Raw genomic sequence first — 22,854 nt, 5'->3', positions numbered from 1 at the left:
AGACTATTCCACCTCTCATATATGTCACTTTATTGTGAAGCAAAGAATTGCTCCCAAGAAACTGCTGTTAAATATCAATTTGTATCTATTTTTAATATTTCCTAAAAAAAAATTGACTGTATCAACAGAAGGCAATTCCCATAATTTCCAGAAGTGAATTTCTGTAATGAATGATACTGCCCAGGCATTGCAGAAAGGCTAAGCTTAGAGGAAACACCTGAGGAAAAAATGCCACCTGGGAAATCCTGCCATTTCATTTCATTTCATTTCACTAGTCCATCAAAAGGCTGTCACACCTCACGTTCTTTTATTAAAAACAGGAGGAGAGACCATTTTTCTTTAATAAGAACTTAACAAAGTCTTTTAAAACACTGCAGTATTACATGCCAACACCATTAGCAGAACAAGGCAGACTTGACCAGTATCAGTGAAGAGACTATAGAAGACTATGAAGCAAATACTTCTGATGTTTATCACACTGACCTTGGTAATATCAACATACAAGCACCATTGTTGCTAATGCATAAATCTAAACAACCATATGACTTCAATGTGTGTTACTCAAAAGCCTTTCTGTAACAAAGAATATTTCCAGCTTTCCCACCTACCCCTTCACCCATCAAATACCTTCCTAAGGTCCATCACAGAAGGAACCTACCCACAGAAACATATCTTTTCTATCACTTCAGAATAAGTCCATGTCCAGGCACAATTCTGGAACAAAACACCTGGTTCTATCTGCTGACAGCACACAAGTTAGTTCAAACGGCAAAATCCACAGTAAGAGCAAACGATCAGCTACTTCAAACAAGTCGATTTCAGCAATTATTCCAGGCACTTACCTCACAAAACCTAAGAGATACAGAGCCTTTTAAAAGCACTTGTAAGACGTCCGGCAACAATATCATACAGCCCAAGCTGCCCAATTCAGAATACGCAGTAAAACACACAACACACCAAAGGCCTAAGGATTTTTTCCACCAGCTGCCCCAACAGCATCCATTTGCCCATGGAAACAAATTTAATCACAACAATTGGACTTTTCTAAATTCACATATATTCTAATAAAATTGCTAAGACTTCATTAATTTAATACACAACTATCAACGAACTGCTCTAGTTATGCACTATCTCTTGTATTTCATTTTGTCATATAAATTAAGAGTAAAGTTAAAAACAGTTCACCTTTGAGATTTTTTACCACCAAATCTGACTTCTTCTCTTAAGAGCGCAAAGTGAGCCTCATGAGTTGTTAATCCCAGCATTATCTATTGCAAAGAGATATTAGACAAGTCTTACTTCATTTTTAAAAACTTTTACACAAGATTTTCCTGTTTTATTACAAACGAAAATTTTGCAGGAAGATAAAGTTACATACTTGTTGAACAGCATTTTAGAATGCTGCACGCTTATGAGACAAAGAGGACACGATTAGAAACCCCCTGCTGTTTTAACTGCACGTACCAAGTCAGCATCTAAGCCATAGAGACAGTGCCTTGTGTTCGGATCATGATGAGGCTTTGCTTTTTCTGATCTGATGAATTCCATAATTTTATGCTCTCCTTCACCTGGTGTCTGCAAGAAAAAATAACAATCGCATTTTTCCATAAAATAACTTCTTCTCTTCCCAATAAAACTTGAATAAAAAAGCAGTAACCTCATGGCCTGATAAGTAGACTGTTATTCCCTGCCAGGATTTGTCTGTGGAAATTTTCATATTGACGAAATATTTAAGATGTTCATGCAGTCTGGCCATGAATTCCGTTCCTGAAAGCAGAAACTTAAGTTAAACATGACGCTTTTCACCGCTCACTGAAAACCACATTTGCATGTATGAACTATTGATGAGAAGGAAAACAAAAAGAATATTCTGCAACAGAACAGGGGTAGAATTTTTTTTCAGTAAGTTGCATTTTTCCCATAACACCTTAAACACTTTTCTAAAATGAGACAGTAGTCCAAAAATCTTAAAAGTTACCCAAACTGCCCCAAATTAAAAACAAAAAAACAACAACAAAAAACCCCACCTATAGATAGGAAAACAGTTCCAAAATATAGATTAAGAAAAATAATAAATTAACCATTTAATTTAAAATAATTAGCAAATTATCTTACCTGGTGTAATACAGTTGGAGTCAAACCTGGCTTCTGTAGGAAGAATTTCTCCCTTTTCTAATGCCTTTTTTATTTTGTCCTCTGCCTCTTTTGCTGATCTAAAACAAAATGGGTTGGAAAGAAGGGGTAGAGAAGGAAATATCTTAGTGTAATGTTCTTGTGACAAAACACATAGCTGAGAGAAATTTAACTCCTGCACAGATCTCAAACTTGAATCTGATAACAGAAAGACTTGTTAAAAATAGCTTTTTCTCCACTAATGATCATGATCTGCCATTACTGAGATACAGTTAATATTTCAGTTATCAAGAAATAACTGAGTGGCTCATCATAAGAAAAAGAAATTAACACTGAGACAATAGAAACTATTGGGATTTAAATGTTTTGGGAATGCTATTCCAAAACAACGAAGAGCATCTAACTTGTAGCTGAGCAAAGCAGCAAGTCTGGAATACAGGGCTGCAGATAGGAGCTGTGAACAAACCTTAGAACCACATTAGTGGTTAGAAACCAAGCCTGACTTGACAACAAAATACTTTTTTTTTTTTCCTACTGTCCTTTCCCTTTATTTTTTTCTGTCTCATTTCACTTAGCATCCCTGTACTGTCTCACCACCAGATCTCCTTCCTCACAGCAGTCTCCAAACAGCTTCTAAGTCTCCCAGATTATTGAATACAAACTTGGTAATGCTGTAAAACCCACCTGCAGCTGTATATTTGAGTTACTTGCTAACAAGTTTCAGTGGAAACTAGAGTTTAATTCGTTCCCAAACTTATCCTTGTCTATTATTGTTACAGAAGATCCTGCTATAATTACCAAAAAGGCCTATCTAGGGACATAGCACATAGCAAAGAATCTTACACATTAAGCCATAGGAAATACCCTCAAGAGCTGTAGTGCATTTATTTCACTGAAAATTTATTATGAAACTAATCCCTATCCTTCTCCAAGCAAGCTCCACATGTGCAGAGAAGCATCTGAGTAATGAGCAAATTTAACTTATTTGGAATCCTAACTTTAATTGTTAACATCTTAGTAGCAGCTACCTTCATTTACCTAAAAGTTAAAGCCAGTGTCAAAGGCCTACTTACAATATATTTTATTTTGTATAACATATTCTTAAGTATTTTAAATAAATAATTATTATCCTAAAGACAGAGCAGGAGTAAATATTCTCACCTAAACCGTCTGCCACGTTGCTGATTCATTTTTGCTCTTGGGGCCACACCATCAACTGCCATGAAGAAAACCTTCCTTGGCTTAATAATGCGAAACAGTACTTCTAAGTAGTGAAAAATGTCAGCAAAAATCTTATCTTCTGAGATTCTGAAGTGAACATCATCATCATTTGGATGTGAACACTGGTGTATAATGCCATTCATGTCCAAGTATAAGTTGTCAAATTCTGGAATCTAAAAAAGCCACAGTTAGTACTCATTTGGTGATGGATGAAGTATAGCAATCACTACAGAAAGGTACGGCTAAGATAAAGTCTGCAAATGAACTAAGGCAGAAGATTTCACCAGAATCTACTGAACACCAGTGTTCAGTACCAGCTACACACATACGCATGAAAAAGAAACTACCTAACCAGCATAGTTTTATTATGGGTAAAAAAAAAAAAAAAAAAAAAAAAAAAAAAGACATATATTACATGAAAATTGCCTTTTATTGTTATTATGAGCAGCTTTTTCTTTAATAGCATAGAGAAGAAAAATGATGTCACTTACACAGGTGGCCCACACTGGGCAAAAGAAAACGAAATGGAAAAAAACCCATCCCAGATCAGAAAGCTTTCCTCCATCCCTCTTGGTCAAGGCCACTGAAGAAAACACTTAGAAAATGAGCAGTAGGGCATTCCACATAGAGGAATACCAGGGACCACTGTGCCAGCCTAACCAGTCTATCCAGGCTGCACGGAGCCTGACTAAGGTATGTGACTGACAGAAAGTCACACAGCAACCATCTTTCACTTAGGAGGAAACACAGCTCTTTACTATTTTTATAAAGCAAAGTGAACACTACCCTACTTCTCATATTGCTTTTGAAGGTTCAAAAAGGACCACGCCACGCATCAAGCAAACTGCTGTTAGCACTTACCAACTTTCTTAGTGTTGTGATAGCAAATTTCCATAACCACCACACATTTTATTTTGTTCTTATTTTGCCAAAAAAACAAGGACCAGTTCAGTCATTAACAAGCTCATGGAGCTGACACAAACTCCAGTAAGCAGAAATAAACGTTTCAGTATTAAAACCCCAAGCATTAATTGCAGTCCACTCCTGATTCTGTCCCCCATCTTCTCTAGAGTTCTTCTGAACCCAATCAAAAGATGTTAAACTGCACATAAACTCTCTTTTCCAAATCTTAGAACACAGACCAAAGGTCAGTACTTCAGAACAGAAACGCTTGCCAGATTAAGTGATAAAGCAGACGGTCTCAGACATTCAATAATGCTTCCTGGTGCTTCAGTACCAGATAGCATGGCACTTCTACAAAAAGAACTCAAGGGGAGTCAGATTTGGATATTTCAGGGTTTCTGTTAACATGATGAATTCTTACATACGCAGACACACGATGATGATAGCACAGTTTATTCAACGCCCTGTTTATAATCCGTAATAAACAGGACACCAGGTGTTGTACGCTGGCACAAAGTGCCACCACACTTGGCCACAGCAGGAAATAGCTGAAAACAAACTTCCCAAGCCCTGGAAAAGCTGAGTAAACTGCTATCAGCCAGAGGGGCTGCGTTCTGCTGCCATGCTGCTACCGTGCTGCTACCTCACACCAAAGCACAGGGCTTCTACACTGGAAAAAGACAGGCTTCTCCTTTACACAAAGCACACGAGTATATGTGAAACAACTTAAAATCCTCATCTGGCTGCTAGCACGTATCAGGTTGTATATTCAAGCGGTCTGGGAAGAAAAGGAAGAATGCGGGTATATTTTAACGTTCTAGGTCACAAGCAGTAGCCCAGACACTTCCCCTCCCCATAAGCAGCAGGTACACCACACACAAGGAAGTAACACCACACAGACTTCAGAAAGAGCAGCACAGCGGCCGTCCCGAGCCGCACTTTCTGTTTCTCTTCCGAGGCGCGAGCCGCAGGATCGCAGCCCGCAGCCGGCGCCCAGCCCGCACTGCTCTCCTCACGCCGAGAGCCGCCGCTGCTCCGCCGTGCGATTCCCGGCCGTACCACCGCAAACGCGGAGCCCGGAGCAGCTGCGGTCCTTCAGGGCAGGGCCAAGCGCCCACTCTGGAGCCGTACATACCTTAACACGGCAGCTATCGGGAAACCGAGAGCCTGAGAGCAGCGGGTACGAAAGCGGTTTCTCTCAGAAGGGTCTGCCTGCCCGCCCGGCTTTTGGCGCTACCGCTAACGGCGTTCCCTTCAGCAACAAAGGGCGAGGCGGCGGGCTGCTCCGACCGCCGTGCCGCCACAGCGGGACGAGCACGGGCACCGCGCCACCGCCTCCGGTCGCGGGCTCCGGTCCTCCCACAGCCGGGGGAGCGGGCACCCGACTTTCAGGGGGCGCCGAAGCGCCGCCCGCCCTCCTCACTCTGCCGGGCTGCAGACGGTGCCGCCCGCCCCGCGCCCGCCCGCTCCCGCCCGGCCGGCTCCGGCCCTTGCCCCCCCAGGTTCCCCTCGGCGGCGGGCCCCAGGCGGGCGGTGAAGCCCCGCTCCCGGCTCACCTGATGCTCCTTCAGCACCTGGCTGAGGCAGGGGTACCGCTCCGAGATCCACCGGTAGAACTTCGGGACCCCCATGGCCGCCTCTCCCCGCCGCCCCGTCGGACCCAAACAAGCCCGGGCCCCGCTCCGCCCTCCTTCCGGCGCACGGTGCTGACAGCCGCCCGCACCATAGAGCGCCGCGCGCCGACCAGCGAGAGCGGCGGGCGGAGCGGCGGGCGCTGCAGCGCCCCCCGCCGGACACCCGGCGCAACCCGCCCCCAACTCCCTGTATCGCTACCGAGGCGCAGCGGGCCCTTGGCGTCCCGCCCCCGCGAGGCCGGCTGAAAGCAAAGCACTTACTATTGCCGCCCTCTTTAGGACTGCTCCGGAGACGTCCACGGCTCTCGGGAGCCTGAATACGTGTTGTTGGAACAGGCGCTACCGTCCTGCCTCAGCACTGCTGTCGCAGGCTCACGGCTGCTGTCCTCAGCTCCCCACTTTGTGCCAAGCAAAGGCTAACGAAACGATCGTAGAACACCGTAACGTTCCCCTAATTTACTCATGAGAAGCCTTAAGATCTCAAATGCTGCTCTTGTGCTTTTTTTTTTTTTTTTTTTTTTTTTTTTTTTTTTAAGAGAGAAGAAAAAAAAGACACAGGGCCACCCTTTTCAGATATTAGGCAATATGGGATAAAATTTAAATAAATCAGTACTCAAGTTCTACTTATGAAAAAAAAAAAACCAAACAGCTTTCTGCACTATACACAGAAGAAGCTGAAAGCACCACTTCACACTGTTATCAGTATGATATTTAATGTCAACTTTTCTAATCCACAGCCAAATGGAATGAGAAAATCTTCACAAAAATATACAGTATTTTTGAAGTTACCATGCATCCTTTCAGTACCAAGAATATACTCAGAGTAGGTATGTGCCTAAGAAAGTTGCAGAGCCTTGTATAGTCTACTTAGCTTTTAATATGTACTGCCCTGCATATGTAAAGAATGCATAAGTGCATTCATATTTGCAAGTGTGTATTCTACAGATTTCAGATTGATCAAAAGACAGGATCAATGTTTACAATCAGAAAATACAAGTAACCAGTTGACACTGATTAATACCGTCTTAACAATATCATAGCTTGCTTCACCAATTGTGAATGGTATTTCTCTAAAGCGAACAAGTTTCACATATATGGAGCCCAGCCCATATACATTTGGCAGAGCAGATTGTCATCGCTTGCTTCTTGAATGAGGTAATGAACATGTCCTTCAATAGATAAGGGTAATCCTTTTATCCTGTTTCTAGTCTTAATAACACCTTGTAGCCTTTGTTCTATATCAAGGACATGGGTTTTGGCCTAGAAAAAAAGAAAAAGGAAGAAAAATGAGTATTGCTATTGTTCATGGACTTCCACATCTTAAAGTCTTATGATATTTGCAACCAGCATGCTAATTTAATACAAAACCAAATGTCTGTACCAATGAAAGGATTATCACTTAAAATGAACAGACTGGTCAAGTTACAGTTTTTGCCTTAAATTCTACAGATAAAATTTAACAGAACAAACTGGAAAAGCTATACAAGAGTACTGGGAAATGTTAGAATGTTTTATTTCACAAAACTACTTACAAATAAATGTAAGCTCTCCTAGCGTTTTTATTGATTGATTTATTAATTCTGAATAACATTAAAGGAGATGAGTAGAAAATTTAGGCCAAAATTACTAAGAACTGAAAATGAACAACTCAAAGTAAACTGCTCTGAGGCCCTCTTAGAGTAGCCAGTTCATAGCAATTAAACTCACAGTCTTTTAAAGATCAAGCATAACGCTGGCACCTATCCAAAGAGACTGTTATCGTATGTAGCTATGTGGGTGGTCCTGCAACAAAATGAAAAGCTATGCAGAAACTGCCTTGTCAGCAACTATTCCAAGACAAAGAGATTTTCTGCGCTCAAATAACTCAGTTAAGCTTTTTGCTGGAATGCAGCTTCAGTATGGTATGAGGACTGCTCTGAAAGTCATGTCTTCTATTGTGTTATATCAGCCCATGACTTCAGAGGTGATGTTGGGGCTACAGCAGTAGAATTTGAACCTTCCCAATATCCTGTTACATTTTGCTGCCCTGTGACAAATGGCAGCAGAGGTGCACTCTGACAGAGACCAAACAGTGGATGTGAGCACAGTGAGGTGCTGCTTTCACCAGTGGCAACTCTGCGGATGCAGGTAGTTACAAGTGAGGCATGTAGGCTCTTGTTCACTGCTAACGGCGGTGACAATGTTGAAAAATAGTGCTTTGTAACTGAGAATTTGTTCTATACAACAGTGTTACTGTGCTCTTTGTAGTTTCCATAGAAATAATTAGAAATAAATTCAGAGTGACCTCCTTAGTTTGTTCTTATCTTAGTTGCTCTGTTTATCAGTGCTTCTTAAGTTTTGTCTGCTATTATATGATCAGCCTTTTTCACCAAATATTCCTTATAAAGAAAAAAAAAAAAAAAAAAAAAAATCAAACAGTTTTTTGCAGAAGGAAAAAATTTAAACTACAGCTTGTGAAAGCTCTATTTTGGATAAACAGTACAATATTTATCAGCACTTACAAAAGAAACACTAAATATTAAATCCTAATTTTTTATAAAGTATTCCTTGACATGTAACAAGGCACATATTTCTAAGGTACTTATAGAAAGCACAAAACATCCCTGGAAAGGACACGTGGAATGCTTTTCAGGTATTATCATCACTTACTTCTGGAGCACACGTCTTAGAATACAGAAAGGCAAGAGCCTTGACTATCCTGTGCTTTCTGTTGGTATTATTGATCATTTATTGATCATTATTGATTACTGATCATCACAACAACTCATGACAAAGTTATAAATTTTATTTTGCTTGGTTCACAAATTCTATTCTTCACCAATAAAAACAAAAGGGAATATAGACTTATCAGAAAAAAAGAGTAATTTTAAAATGAAGGAAAATGAATAAAAGGAAAGTTAAGCTTCCAATTAGAAAATAATACAAATTGCAACTGTAATGGACAAGTAACATTTGAATATTTATGCTGTGTTTGTTTTCAACTAACCTTTTCATTGACAACTTCTCCAGTTTCATTCACCTGTGCTTTTGTATTCCCTTTAACAGGCTTACTCCACTCCACAAGAGGATCATGAAGAAAAGTCTTTAAGACACTAAAGAAATAAACAAAAAATAAAAAAGGCTTGAAATCACTGGACAAGAGCAGTACTTATGCCAGATATTAGAACACTGATTGCTTAGAGTCAAATGTAAATATACACCGAAGCCAGGAAGAACCACAAAGGCTACATGGTAAGTTAAAGAACATCAGTAATATGAATAAATTTTGAATATATAAGAATTATCTACTTGTAGTAACAAACCACTGAGTCTAAAGTTTGTGCTGAGTATTTCTATAGGTTTATATTTAACTGCATGCCATAGCAAGACTGAGCTGCATGACAGACATGCTGGAACTGGCATACTACTACAGCTAGCACAATCCCAGGCACTCAGTATGAAGTAGGATCAGGAAGTGTTCTAAGGAACTACTCTGTTTAGACTAGGGAGAGTTTTTTCAGAGCTATAGCAGAAACAGTTGCTGTACCTCATTAAAGGCTCCCTTTGATCACGCATAAGCCTCATTGTGACTTCACAAGCTCTTCGGAAGAGACCTTCTGTTCCCATTGGACCCATTCCATTAACCATGTTGTGGGTGAGACGAAAAGGAACGATTTCCGGAACTTCAAAAGTTTCTCCCTTTTAATTGATACAAAAGGGCATGCTATATATGCATGATGTTCTGAACCAAAAGCTTGTTGGTTTTTTTGTTTTGTTTTGTTTTTTAGCAGAAACATCAAAACTCCAAATCCCACTCTGATTGTAATTTTTCTTTTTTTTACTGAACCCTAGGATTTTTTTGTGCTGAACACTAGGAACACAAAGAAACCCTTCACAGCAACAAGACTCTGCATGTGATAATTACATCTTTGGTTGGAAAGTGGTGGTGGAGAGTCACAAAACGCAAACAAAAAACATGGGGCTATTTCATCTGATACTGGCATAACCAAACAGTTGGCTTCCATTAATGCAGTGTAAATATTCTTTACGTGTCACATATTATTGTGCATAAATAAGAAACAAAACGCAAGACAGAACACAACAAATATATTTAAAAAAAAAAACAAAACAATTGTAGATGTTTACAAAATTACACGCAAGTAAAATATAAAGCAAGTTCAGCAAGATGCCATTTCTCACCTTATTGAAAAGGCAGTTGAAATCTACATGCACACATTCACCAGTCAAAGAATCAAACAGGATGTTTTCACCATGACGGTCTCCTAGACCAAGTATGTAACCTACCATTGACATGACTGCAACAGAACGGCAGTAGGCAGATCTGCTGTTATACCTGTGCAAATAAGAATCAGATATATTAGACAAAATCACCTCCCTGATTATGTCTTCATTCAATAGCATCATTAATTTTTAATGAAATAGACAAGTAGATGTTCTTGAGCTAGCCCAATCCCAGTCACTCACCATGAAGTAGGATCAGGAAATGTTCTAAGAAACCATTCATGAAAAACAGGAGGATGACGAGGCAGAAGGACTTCTTTGAACATTTTCAGCTTTTCAGGCAAAGGTGCTGACTTTGGAAGCATATGCTGACGTAGTTCCTTTCCAGTCATATAGATACCTGTAAGAGACCTCCTCAATTAGACAAGAGAAATCCCCCCAAATAAAGCATTATACATGCAATTACAGGACGATATTTTAGATATGATAAATGTTTAAATGAAATGAATAAATGAAAAATAACCTACATAACATGCAGCTGGTGGGGTGCTAGAGAGCAAATAAAAACTGATAATGCTAACTGAAACAGTAGATGAGGTACAACATATCACATAAATGTACCAGAAACGAGAAACAACTGATCAAATTTGAAGTGGAACTCCACAATCTTCTATTATTCCATGCTGCATCTGTTCTCTTATACAATTATGCCAATTGTTTCAGCAGAAGTGCCAACAGTATGGGAATATATTAAGATGATTATGTTAACAGATAATGGATAAGGAAATTGTTCATGGCAGGTGCCAGTTACCTTCCACTTAAGAGTAAAAATATGCTACGCACACAAATAATAATATATTGCAGATAGAACTACAGTGACTGAATCTAGTCTGATTCCTTGCTGTTTATCTTGTTTACTAATAAAGGCAAAAGTCCTTAAACAAAACACAACACATAAGAATCAAAGAATGGCTTAGGTTTGAAGGGAATTATGGAGGTCATCCTGTCCAACCACTATGCTCAAATGGGGCCACCTAGAGCAGGTAGCCCAGGATCACATCCAAACTTAAACATCCTTCTCTTTTTCTCTTCTCTCCTCTCTCCTCCCCTCAATCGAAAGTTGTACAGTATATATATTTTATTTATTTATTTATTACCCTTCTCCTTATAAAGTTTTATTAGGATGTTTCTTAAACCAGCAGTATTGTTCACCCATTCAATTATGCCACATTCATCATTTAATGGAATAACTGCATAGGTTCGTATATGGAGTTCTCGCCGACGTGACTCTGCATCTTTTCTTAAGCACTGTTGGCAAAAAACAAAAAAGAAGAAAAAAAATGAGAATAATAAATAACAGGATGGAAATGTATATTGAAAATTAACTATCCTGTTCACATTTGTTTTCCAGTCACAATCCATAATATAAAATTCTAAGTTTAATATCTGCAGTAGAGCAAATACAGTTGTTTTCACAACTGTGTAACAAATCATGCATTATCAGTCGCGACTGAAGAAATATTTTGCAAGGGTTTACTTCTTCCTCCTGGGAGCTTTATCTCAAGATTAGGAACAAAGTTCTTCCCTCTTCCCCTCCTCCCCCCCCCCCCCTTTTTTTTTTTTGCTGTTAGTGTTTGATAGTTCAGAATTTTATGCATAATGAACCTGAATATTTAATTCAAACCTTATTAATAAGGGAGTTGAATTCCATGAGCCGACAGTCCTTTCTTAGATCGTCTTTAGGTTTACACATCATAATATAAGATTTCCCATCTGAACCTTTTAAAGTGATCTTCTTTGGCTTTTGAAGGGAAGCAAGAATTTCTACCTGAGGAAGAGATGGAATTTTTTTATTAACCTCGTATCAGATCATACAAAATAAAACATCTACTTTTAATAGACCACTTTAACCTCTCATATTAGCACTTCCATGGTGCTACAACATCTCAGACCAAAACCTCATCTAAATACCAGGAGGCTATATCCTTCTCACATTACTATGACAGAAACTACTCATTTTTCTATGAAGGTAATTATGAAGTTTCCCACTCATTCCTCCATTCCTAGCAAAATAAGAAGATAAACTGAAAGTACATTGATTTAACATGAAATTTAAAGTTAGGTGCCAAAACAGAGGCTTACCGTATCATCAAAGCCTGCAATGTAGGCCCAGCATCCAGGAAAAGGGTCGTGGTTAGCATGTGTACCAGGAATTGAAGGAAGAGTTGGTATCATTACAGATTGTAATGGAATGAGAATTTGACTGAATGTGTGCTCTTCTACCAATCTCTTAAGTGTTCTGAAATGAATATTCATGCTTAATGCCGAGCTGTTTCCATCAACCTGAAAAAAAAATTGTTTAAAAGTTAAAAATAAACATATCGAGTATAATTGCAATTTTACACCAACTGATAGCTTTTGATAATCTGAAAAATCACAAATTTCATTCCAAATTAAATGGATGTGGTCCAAAATAAGTGTATCTGGCCCTTACAGCATATCTTTCTCACTCTGACCATAAATATGTAATAATGAAATTGTTTATGTAATTTTACCCTTATTATCAAGTTCGTATGTTTATCACAACAGAGCCAGCTTATAGTTATAGTAAAACATCCAGAAATGTATTGCTATGTACTTAAAGGATGTTCATTTAGAACTGCTTTCTACTACTAATATATTTTTATTAAGAAAAATTCCCCAAATCTTTTACAAGTGGCTGCAACGTAACAGAAATTACTGTAATGTGATCACTGGTTAATGTGAGCTATCAGAAGAAACTGTTGTGAAACACTTGTGAATAATTCTAGTAGATGCATTAATTTGTTTATTTTTAGTACCGGTTTGTTGCAGAGTTCTAACAGTTTATCCGTAAGGCGTGTTGCATCTCCAATAAATTTTCCTAAGGACTCCTTCATGTTGATAGCTTTATTTAGTATTTCCTTGCATCTATTGACACGCATAGGGTATGAAGACTGAAAAAAGAGTGAAATTAAAATTTATGAAACAACCAATTAAAAAGATCCCTAAAGGAACAAAAATTCTAGTAATAACAGCAGTATTTCCTCTACTCACTGCTTGTCATACTGAAAACCTTCAAGAGGAAGTTCTCTATCAGAAATCTTGTGCCTGAACTTGCAAATACTCAAGTAAAATACTCTATGTGTGCACGCACACTCAAATTCTCTTCTCAAACCATTCCCTGGAGACTCACAACAAAAAGACTAAATTATTCAAGAACATGAGCATACCCTGAATATTATTTAATTAGCCTAACAGAAACAGAATGCTCCATGCCTTCTAAATTGCTTTTAAATTACTCTATTGCCAGGCACATTTTAGAAATAAAGCAATATATTTACTTCATTTTTAATCAAGACAGAGGAGTGAATATTTGATTATAAAACTAGAAGCACTATTTCAATTTAAAAACAACAAAATCTGTTTTCCATAACCACCCAATTCACCAGCTTTTTGTTATTCCAATTTACTTCTAGAATAAATGATCCAATTCAGGATGTAAGTCAGCAATTCTTACTGGCTAGATTTAATCTGAAATTTCTGAACTTTAGACTGTAATAAAACCTGGTGCTATGACAGCATGATGACCTGTTCCACGAAGCCACACTGCAGCAGTTAAAACACTCAATTTGATCTAAATTTTGAAGAGTTAATAAAGGTGTAGCTTTACTTATCAGGGCACCTTAGACACAGCAGTCATCATCCACATTGCTTGCTGTGGGTAGGCTAAAAACACCTTAGCAACAATCACCATCAGAACAGCAAAGACTTCATCATGAGAATGGCAGATTCGGGAGATCAGCTGAGAAAAAGCTGTCAGAAACTGATAAGGTGCCAGCTGATTTGTGTGCTCTGTAATCACTTTATTTATTTTAGCCAAATCATTTTTCATTTGAACGCGTTCCGAACGACTTGCTGAAAAACACAAGATAGTAAGATTTCATCACTTTTGTCACCTGAAATATCAAGTCATTTAAGTCAAGCATACAGAAACACATTTTATTAGTAATTTTCATGAGGAAAAAAAAAAAAAAAAAAAAAGGAAAAAACCTACTAAAAAAACCTGACCTACCATAAGGTTATTTTTAACAGATCAGACAGTAACATAACATATACACCATTTCATTACTCAGCCTAACAGGAGGCATAGATGGAAACAAAATAAGCACAGACAACAGAAACATAAAACAAACAATACTAGAAAAGCTCTCCACCCTTAAAATAAAACAAAACCACACCTCAAAAGAATATAAGAAGTTCAAACATGAGTATAAGAATTCCCTCTATTTTGCATTTATCTTTGAAATATTTCTAAACATATCTTTGCAGAGAAGACTATCTTAAACAGCAGAAGGAAGATTGTAAAACAGAAGGAATTGTAAAAGCAACACAAAATATTAACTACTGTTTAAAAATATTCCATTTAAAAAATGCATCGAAAACCTTAAAGACACAATAAAACACTATAAAGAAATGTATGGGCAAGTAGTCTTGAAACTAAATTACTAATGAATCTGTTGGATTGCTCAGTGCTTGACATGCTTTTGGTAACAATAACTTTTTGAAAGACTTTTACCTTCATTACATGCAAATGAATCTACAAAAGCTATACATTTAGTTAGCAGATAGTTCAGTTTAGCTTGAATTAACATTTTGAGAAACAACGTCTATTGCTGATGTGAAACAGGCAGTCATCAAACTGCCTGTATGTATAAAAGATGCGATTTTCTGATAGCTGGCCCAGCAGAAATACACTTTACTGCTCTTTTGATCATATATATAAAAGCATGATACAGGAAATACAATGTTGAAAGTTTTACCTTTATCACACTCGTATGCTTTTGCTCCAAAATCCAGCCATAAAGATAGCATTCTTGGCATTGACTGATAAATAAATTGGTTTCCATACTGTAGAGACCTGTAATTACATGCTGAAGTCACAATATGTTAACAATAAATACTAGAAGCAATACAAATATAATATCCTTAGTTGCTATACATTCCATTCTGGAGTATAAATTTTTTGTTAAGCATGTTAATGCATCTGCAACAACTAAAGGCTCACTAATACATACGGGTTATGTTTTACATTAATCAAAACTGCAGATGAAATATTTAACTTACTATCCTACATATTAAGACAACAATTGCTTAAGAAGGCAGAAATAAAACAAATTGCTCATTAAATCAAGTATGTACTGTTTTCTTTCACTGCTTTGTAAAATTAGGAGTCAGTCTGAGCTGCTGCAAGAACGTATACCCAAAATACATAATCATTATCTTTCTGTTGTCTAACCTTCCAAAATGATGAACTATGTATCTAATCAGATCTCCTTGCTTTTCCATCTTATTGTCAGTTACCATTGGCATTAATTTATCATAGTATTTAGCAAGATAAAAATGTCCATCTTCCCATTCTGGCAACAACAGTGTAACATCCTGTAACAAAGAAGAGTTACTTTGTCAGAGAAACAAAATTATTGTATTAGTTACTGTTGTGTGAAGTATGTGAAGAAAAGTAGTAACTGTGCAGGTAACTCTTAATTGTGACTCCAGAATTGGGACCAATGCCTATGCAAACCAGAAATCTATTCTTAAAGCACTTTTTGGACTAAGAGACAGCAAAGTAATACAAACCACGATGATTTAAGATTTCTCAACTAAAATATAAAAAAAAAAAATCAAATTCCTGATCAATGAAATACTGGTTTTTTTTTTTTTTGTTTTGTTTTTTTTTTTTTTTTTTAATATTTTTTTTTTTAAGGTTTTCAAAAAGTGAAACACCAGAATTGCACAGCCTAAATTAGACCAAAAACAAATGGCATATCCATTCCCCAAACACTAGTTTCCCAGGCCAATGTAACAGTGTAGAGAATGCTAAGCATTAGTGTTTTTACACAGTTCAGCAAATAACAGTTTTATATCACTACCAAAGACAACCATAACAATGAAGAATAACACTGTGAAACACTGTAAACAGTGAAGAAAAACACTGCCTTTTTAGAGCAGTCTAAACATTTTAGGGAGAAATCCACATTTGTATGTGCGTTTAAAAAAAAAATAAATCCACAAACTCCTGTATTTTATTTATTTATTTTTCACTTAGATTTATACCAAGTATCCTCTAGCTCCCTTACTTTGGAATTGTAGCTTTCTCCAGATTGATGTTTCATATTTAAGTTAATTTAGACAGTTAAATCTTTACAAGATTTACACACTGATATACCACTTACTCCCAGCAATGCTATGTTTGGTCAATATCATCAGAAGCATAATGATAAAAGACATGTTATTAAAAACTACTGCCTTGTTAACGCTTAGCATATTGAATTACCTTATACTTTTTCATAACTGCATTGCTTTCAAAGTTAGCTGTTTCTTCCATAAATCTACCAACCAGCAGTGTTGCACGACCATGGATGAGCTGATTTTTGGTATTACATGGTGCTTTATTCTCAGGGAAACACAGCTCCACTCCCTTCTGGAGAACAATAAGCGCTTGGTGAACCTCACCCTAATGGAAAGAGGAAAACATTTTAAATAAGAGAGATGTAAAACAACTTACAGCTGTTAATGAAGTAAAATTGTGTTCTTGAGTGTTCTAGAACATTCTGCATGCAGTCACTAAATGTTACTGTCTTCAAATGCTCCTTAAATCTCCTCAACTCTGCATCATTGTCCTGTTAGATCTATAGCACTGTAATTGCTTCCATTTCAGCCTCTCTCTGATTAGTAAAAACGATAGAAATTGAAAGTGACCTACTATTAAAATTTAATTCCTCTAGGTTGCATCAACAGAAACAGGTAATCCAAGCATTTCATACCCAGCTGCCAGAAAAGTCAACAGATAAAAAAAAAACTGATCAGCAGTTGGATGCCAAAAACTTCCCATGGCTTAACTGCAATCAGAACAAGTTCACAGTCCCAGCTGATGCATTTTATCTTACACAGACTGACCATGTATCTTTTTTTTTTTTCTTCAAGATTAAAAGTTATTTACTTGCATGTAAGAAAGTAAATTCAGTTCTTATTTTGCTTACCTTGGACCAGAGCCACTTTGCTCTTTCTATATAAAGTTCTGAGAGTGTAGATTCCCCAGCATTCAGAAGAGCATTATATGCAGTCTGATGATGACCAGCTTTTCTTGCAACTCTAGCACTCTGGAGCCAACACTGACCAACAAGCTCACTGTAATCCTGGCTGCCAAGACATTTTTGGAGGAAATGAACAATTTTAATCACAAATGCAGCTTCACAATGTCACAGAGTATCGAAACACAAATCCAATTTCATGATGAGCTATATACTATACAGCAACTGTTTAAAATCTTTTTTCTTTTTTTTTTTTTTTTCTTTTCCTACATTTCTCTTTCTTATCTTTCCTACACAAAACACCCTTACATTTTGAATACAAGAATAGGAGGAGGTCTGCTTTTGTCTACAACGTAAGTTTCTATGGTTTTATCTTCTCTATTCTGACATGCATACAAGAAGCCAGAACCTGTCAGAGAACAAGATACAAGAAACAGTTATGCTTTCACCTTTTACTAAGACTAAGCAAAGCCCTTCTTAGTGCTAGAATAGGTTCTTTTGCTCTGTAAGAATTCTGGGTCATTTCAATACGAGCACACCAATTCAGGGAATCTCTACTGTGTTCACCATCTGGTTGCTGAAACATTGGTCCAATACTATGTTCCAACTCACAGAGCATATGCAACCTGTGGTAGTAAAATAAAAACAAAACAAGTCATTGAAAATTGCTTATACGTTTATGCACATGTATGCACACACACAAGTTTTACACAAGTTTTGCTATTTTCTCTCTAAAAGTATGTTAATTGATTTGTTTCATAAAAGGTCCTGCCATAAAGATGCATCTACAGTGCAAAGGAATTTTTTTTTTAAATTAAAAATATTCAATAAATATTAATTTAATATAAAATCCTACTTCAAAATTGATTAAAAGCTACTTAAAAGGGATGGGCTTTCAATTCTTAATTTTTTCTGAATGCTTTTAGGCCATTGCATGTATCAAAAACTATGCTCTTAAGTTAATGAAGTTAAGGCCATGGTAGCTACTGGCCTATAAGTACTATGTCAAGAATGCCATGCAATGATTTATTTTTTAATAACCCAATGACTACATAAACTTGGTTACTGGTTTTTAAAGACTGAAGCCAATATTTTTTTTTGTGAACACTTTTTTTAACGGGGAAATTAAATGGGGAAAGTAAATTCCCCATTTAATCAAAGGTTGCCTGTTGGCTGAGTATGGAAAAGAATGACAGTAAATATGAATCAGTACCATAAATTCGATTATATTATTTCTAACATCGAAAATAGTGATATATTATGGAAATGAGAAACCTGATAATGTGTTCATATCCTCGCTGATAGGATCCTCTTTCAAAGCTAGCTGCTGAAAGGGGCACAATCTGTTCTGCTCGAACAACCTTGAGCGTCTCATAAAACGCGACTTCATTTTTCTTCTTGGCTGATAATAATAAATGTCCTAATCTGACACTCCAAGCAGTGGACTTCACATCTTCAGGGAGAAAAAAGCCTCTTAAAACTTTGCTTCTTTTGCATCTTAACCTGAACATGCTGGTGTATATTACCATCCTACTTGAAAAATATTCAGAGTAACTTTCTCTCAGAAATAATTAAATACATTTTAGTAACACTCAATAATTCCACTCCACAACTGCAATCCCAAATTAACTCATAAGAAATTTGGTCTTGGTACTCGCTTCAAATTGCTACTCAAAGACTATATAGTTCACAATCAAATACATTCCCAAAATCTAGAAGACCATCAGGAGCAATCCTCCTCCTAGTTAAATCCACAGCTGAACAACTGCAATAGCTGCCCTTTGATTTAAAATTAGGCTAACAGATACACTTGGTCAGAAATACAAGAGAGTATTCTTATTTTGACACAGCTTACCTGAAGCCAAATAGTTCTCCAGTAAATCCCACTGTGACAGTTTCCAGGCTGCTTCAACTCTATACGTGTTCAATTCAGAAATCCATTCAGACCTATTCAAACAAAAGAAGAGAACTAATTTTTTCATTTCTCCCCTATGCATTATTTCTATTTTATATCATATTAGAAGTACAGTAAATATTTCTTATATGAATTCTGTTTTGCTTCAAAAGAAGTGAAGGAAGCTTTACTTTTATTAGAATTCAGTAAACCCAAAGGATATGCATTGATGAAAAAATAGAAACTATACACCAGGATCTCACAAATTCAATTTCCAGGTAGTGCACTTGACTTTTATGGTATATTTTAAAGACTACTAGCTTTTTATTAGACTACAGAACAGCTATGGGACAAGTAATAAGACACTGAGAAATGAAGGATTCTGTTTTTTAAAGTAGATTTCAATACTGCATGCAACTCAGATAACGTACTAACACCTGGGAAAATCTTAAAATAAGCAATTTATAGACAAAGTAGATGAAGTTGCCTAGCTTCACACTGCCAGCTGGATATGCTTGATAAATCTTAAATGCTTGATAATGCACGAAGATGACTAGCAATAAACAGGATTAATACAAGAAATATGTATTACTCAAACATTGTATTAAACACTCATATTACCTGTTTGCAAGTACTCCATTCACTTGAGTAATTACAGTAGATAATTGACCAAGGCCTAACATGGACTTCACTACACCATGGTAATGAATAATCTAGAAATGGGAAAAGAAACAAATCTGGACAAAAACAATCATCAACTATTAACCAACGCCTGCAAATTACAGTATGAACCCAATAAGAGATCTGTTGCAGTTGATAAGACACTTCCAAATAGTAATACATCACTCAGCAACTGTCACAGAAAACTCTTAAGTCATATTTTACTTAAACATTGTAAAGAATATACTCAAGAGGTATTTTTTGGCACTCATATGTATTATTTAAGCACTGTATTGTGGAAGATTATATAAATATGTTAATCTGTCATGTTTACCTGATCAGGTTCTAGTTGGATAGCCCTATCATAACAGGCTGTGGCATCTCTTAACAAGCCAATACTTTCATGTTCGAGGATTTGTTCCTTGAGAGATGGTTCTGCTTTCCGAATTGCACTCACTCCAGCTACTCCATCTGGCTCATGCATCGCAGCATACAATTTCTTTATTCAAGAAGAGAAATGGACATCAAAAACAGCTCCTTACACAAGAAGGTACTTAGCATATAACATGTTCAGAATCACACATCTTATTGAAAACAAGACAAACTACTCTGTAGAAGGTTTTTGCTTGAAGTTCTCACTGTAAACATCAGTTTTGATGTACTTTTTTGTTCTGCTTTTTTTTTTTAAATTCCAATGATAAGCCCCCTTTTGTTTAGTGTATTGCAACAGTCATGATCCCACACCTTAATAACAAGTTTTTTTTAAAAAGGACAAAATAAATATCCTATGCTAAAATTATATATGAAGCTGCAGATTACTGATGGTGGAAAAGCATCATACGACACAGTTTTGCAAATTTGAGAAGCCACTGTGGAATATAAACCATGAGAGGCTTATTTCACAGGTTAGAATATTTCTTAAGAACAGTTGGAATCCTTTTGAACAACCTTAATGTTAGCTCTCTCTCTCTACTTCATAATAAATCACTCAGCCTTCTTTCAATTTTTTTTTGTTGCTGTTATTTTTTTATACTTGGCTGTGCTTTCTGTGACAAAAGACATAGTGTTAACTGAAAGGAATAAAAGCCACACATTCAATAACAAGGATAATAAAAAAAAAAAATCAACTATTTTCAAGATTTTACGATCTTCTAGATTTTTCTCCTTCCTTTTCAAATAAGGAAAGCATGCCAAGTAAGGGCAAATGCTACATACTGCTGAAAGATCACAAACACACTTGCATTCAACAGCAAGAGCACGTGTACATCTTTTCTTCTTCCCATTCCAAAGAATAGTCTGACAAAGTTTTATTCATCTATATGTCTATTTTTACTCTAAAATAAAACAAACGCTCAAAGGAACTACAGAACCTGCAGAAATCCAAGATGCTCCTGAATATTTTGTTTTTTCTCTGTGATGAATGACTCAAAATGCATCACAGCCCTCGTGTAAGCCTTAGAGCGAAAAGAAGCCACAGCCAGGGTATCTTGAGGTATCAGGTCTAAAAACCGTGTCACGTTCTGATATTCTCCACAGTCCTCGCTTGAAGCTACAAAATAAAATCGTCTTTATAAGTCTGTCAGTAAGGTTCTACTTGTGAGAATTACCTGATGCATCAGTATTTACTTAATTTGTTTCAAAATTTAGTGAGATAAACTGATTTAAACACGTTTTCCTGTCAACAGTAAATTCATTAAAGAAACAATACTGCTGAGCTCCTATATCTTGCAAGACAGCATGCAATAAACTGAATGTTTAGAAAGCTACCAAAACATTAACATTTCATTTTATAATTTCAATGTTTCTTAAAATAGGACTCAAAATAATGAAATCACATGGGTTTGAGGAAATCACAACATGACAGTAAGAAATCACAAAGAAGAGTAACACTATAGCAAAATCACATTCTTACATTGTCATAATGTGAAGCAAAACATCTTGAAGTTTATTTGAAGAATGTAAATGGTATTTTAAATGAAACAAGCATCACTTACTTTTTAGATCACTTTTGTCTTTGCTAGATTTGCTAGTATTTTTTTCAGCAATAAGCATCTGAAACTTGTGTCTAGCCCACTGAGTAAGATGATCAAGCATGGAGAACACTGTCTGCGTGCTCAGCTGGCTTAGATCAGATGCACTGTCTTGAAGTCTCCTGCTACACTGATCATCATGTTTCAGGACAGCCATAATCTCCATGTAAACCTACACAGGCATTAATGTGATAAAAGACAGAAGCACCATACAGACATAAAAATATCAGGAAACTGCAGTTAACATTAAATAAATGAAAGTAGTAAATATTTTAATTGTATATTTTAATAATGTTGGTTTTATTTATAAACTCTGTTCGTCTTGTCACCTTAAGAGGAAAAAAATGACAAACCAAGAAGCAGTCACCAGAAGACTCTAGATAGTGATGAATTATTTGAAAAGCACACCCTTGATTCAGAAAATATCACCATCACTGGAATTTAAGGTTTCAAAACACAATGAATGCTGCTGTAATTCTGCTGCAAGTACAAATCAAATGATAGCTGACTTAACTATTGACTACCTTAACTACACTGCAGATGTACTTTATTTAAGTACATAACATGCTGAAAGTCCTGCTTACCTTTCAGTAAGGCAGTGAGTTAGCAATGTTAGCAATAGTTAGTGAGTTAGCAATAGCAGTAAGTTAACAATGAGTTAGCATACGTGACAGACTGTTGTTATCGATGTACTCATTCATACAAGAAAGATTACTACATTCCTAATTGCATACTTCTACACACCCAGAATCTTTCAACACAAGTATTTTCATTTCAGAATTTCGAATGGAATTTAACCTATATTTTCATGCACTTCAATTTCTGCTAACTCCAACTAACAGTAAGATTAACTCTCAAATACACGTGACGGTCCTATCTCTGCTCTGCTACAGGACACGTATGACTCCTGCTCTGCGTTAATCTTGTGGCTAAGCAAATTCTAAGTGTATACATGGGAAAGAAAAAAATTAGAGGTTAAGATTCCCAGAAGCATACATGTTCAATTAATTCCTTTGTTTCACTGCACTGTGTTCTCTCTTTGTACT

General features: G+C 36.7%; 2 protein-coding genes across 7 annotated transcripts in view; both read right to left on the bottom strand.

The window, feature by feature from the left end:
• Positions 1-5,958, bottom strand: part of XRN1 (5'-3' exoribonuclease 1) — a 41,262-nt gene extending 35,304 nt beyond the window's left edge. For all 6 annotated transcript variants that reach the window (XR_007378861.1, XR_007378862.1, XM_048954946.1 and 3 more), the window contains exons 1-6: positions 5,814-5,958; positions 3,295-3,527; positions 2,116-2,213; positions 1,658-1,767; positions 1,465-1,575; positions 1,186-1,268 (exon numbers count right to left, since the gene is read on the bottom strand). Coding sequence is in view for 4 of the 6 variants with exons in the window: in XM_048954946.1 (XP_048810903.1) it covers positions 1,186-1,268; positions 1,465-1,575; positions 1,658-1,767; positions 2,116-2,213; positions 3,295-3,527; positions 5,814-5,888 (710 nt within the window). In the remaining 2 variants the exon portion in view is untranslated. The remainder of the gene's footprint in view (positions 1-1,185; positions 1,269-1,464; positions 1,576-1,657; positions 1,768-2,115; positions 2,214-3,294; positions 3,528-5,813) is intronic.
• A 624-nt stretch (positions 5,959-6,582) lies between these two features.
• ATR (ATR serine/threonine kinase) overlaps positions 6,583-22,854 on the bottom strand; it is a 36,432-nt gene continuing 20,160 nt past the window's right edge. The window contains exons 27-47 of the mRNA XM_048955106.1: positions 21,773-21,980; positions 21,149-21,327; positions 20,113-20,277; positions 19,740-19,831; positions 19,080-19,171; positions 18,500-18,677; positions 17,674-17,850; positions 17,174-17,333; positions 16,468-16,647; positions 15,430-15,572; positions 14,954-15,051; positions 13,816-14,048; positions 12,953-13,087; positions 12,255-12,455; positions 11,797-11,940; positions 11,270-11,420; positions 10,356-10,512; positions 10,071-10,224; positions 9,418-9,569; positions 8,878-8,983; positions 6,583-7,151 (exon numbers count right to left, since the gene is read on the bottom strand). Coding sequence (XP_048811063.1) covers positions 6,978-7,151; positions 8,878-8,983; positions 9,418-9,569; positions 10,071-10,224; positions 10,356-10,512; positions 11,270-11,420; positions 11,797-11,940; positions 12,255-12,455; positions 12,953-13,087; positions 13,816-14,048; positions 14,954-15,051; positions 15,430-15,572; positions 16,468-16,647; positions 17,174-17,333; positions 17,674-17,850; positions 18,500-18,677; positions 19,080-19,171; positions 19,740-19,831; positions 20,113-20,277; positions 21,149-21,327; positions 21,773-21,980 — 3,279 coding nt within the window. The 3' untranslated portion in view covers positions 6,583-6,977. The remainder of the gene's footprint in view (positions 7,152-8,877; positions 8,984-9,417; positions 9,570-10,070; positions 10,225-10,355; positions 10,513-11,269; positions 11,421-11,796; positions 11,941-12,254; positions 12,456-12,952; positions 13,088-13,815; positions 14,049-14,953; positions 15,052-15,429; positions 15,573-16,467; positions 16,648-17,173; positions 17,334-17,673; positions 17,851-18,499; positions 18,678-19,079; positions 19,172-19,739; positions 19,832-20,112; positions 20,278-21,148; positions 21,328-21,772; positions 21,981-22,854) is intronic.

The sequence above is a fragment of the Lagopus muta genome, chromosome 9 (assembly GCF_023343835.1).
Source record: "Lagopus muta isolate bLagMut1 chromosome 9, bLagMut1 primary, whole genome shotgun sequence".
Lineage (NCBI taxonomy): Eukaryota > Metazoa > Chordata > Aves > Galliformes > Phasianidae > Lagopus > Lagopus muta.
Note: the sequence above shows the minus strand (reverse complement) of the source record. Positions and strands in the feature narration are given on the sequence as shown.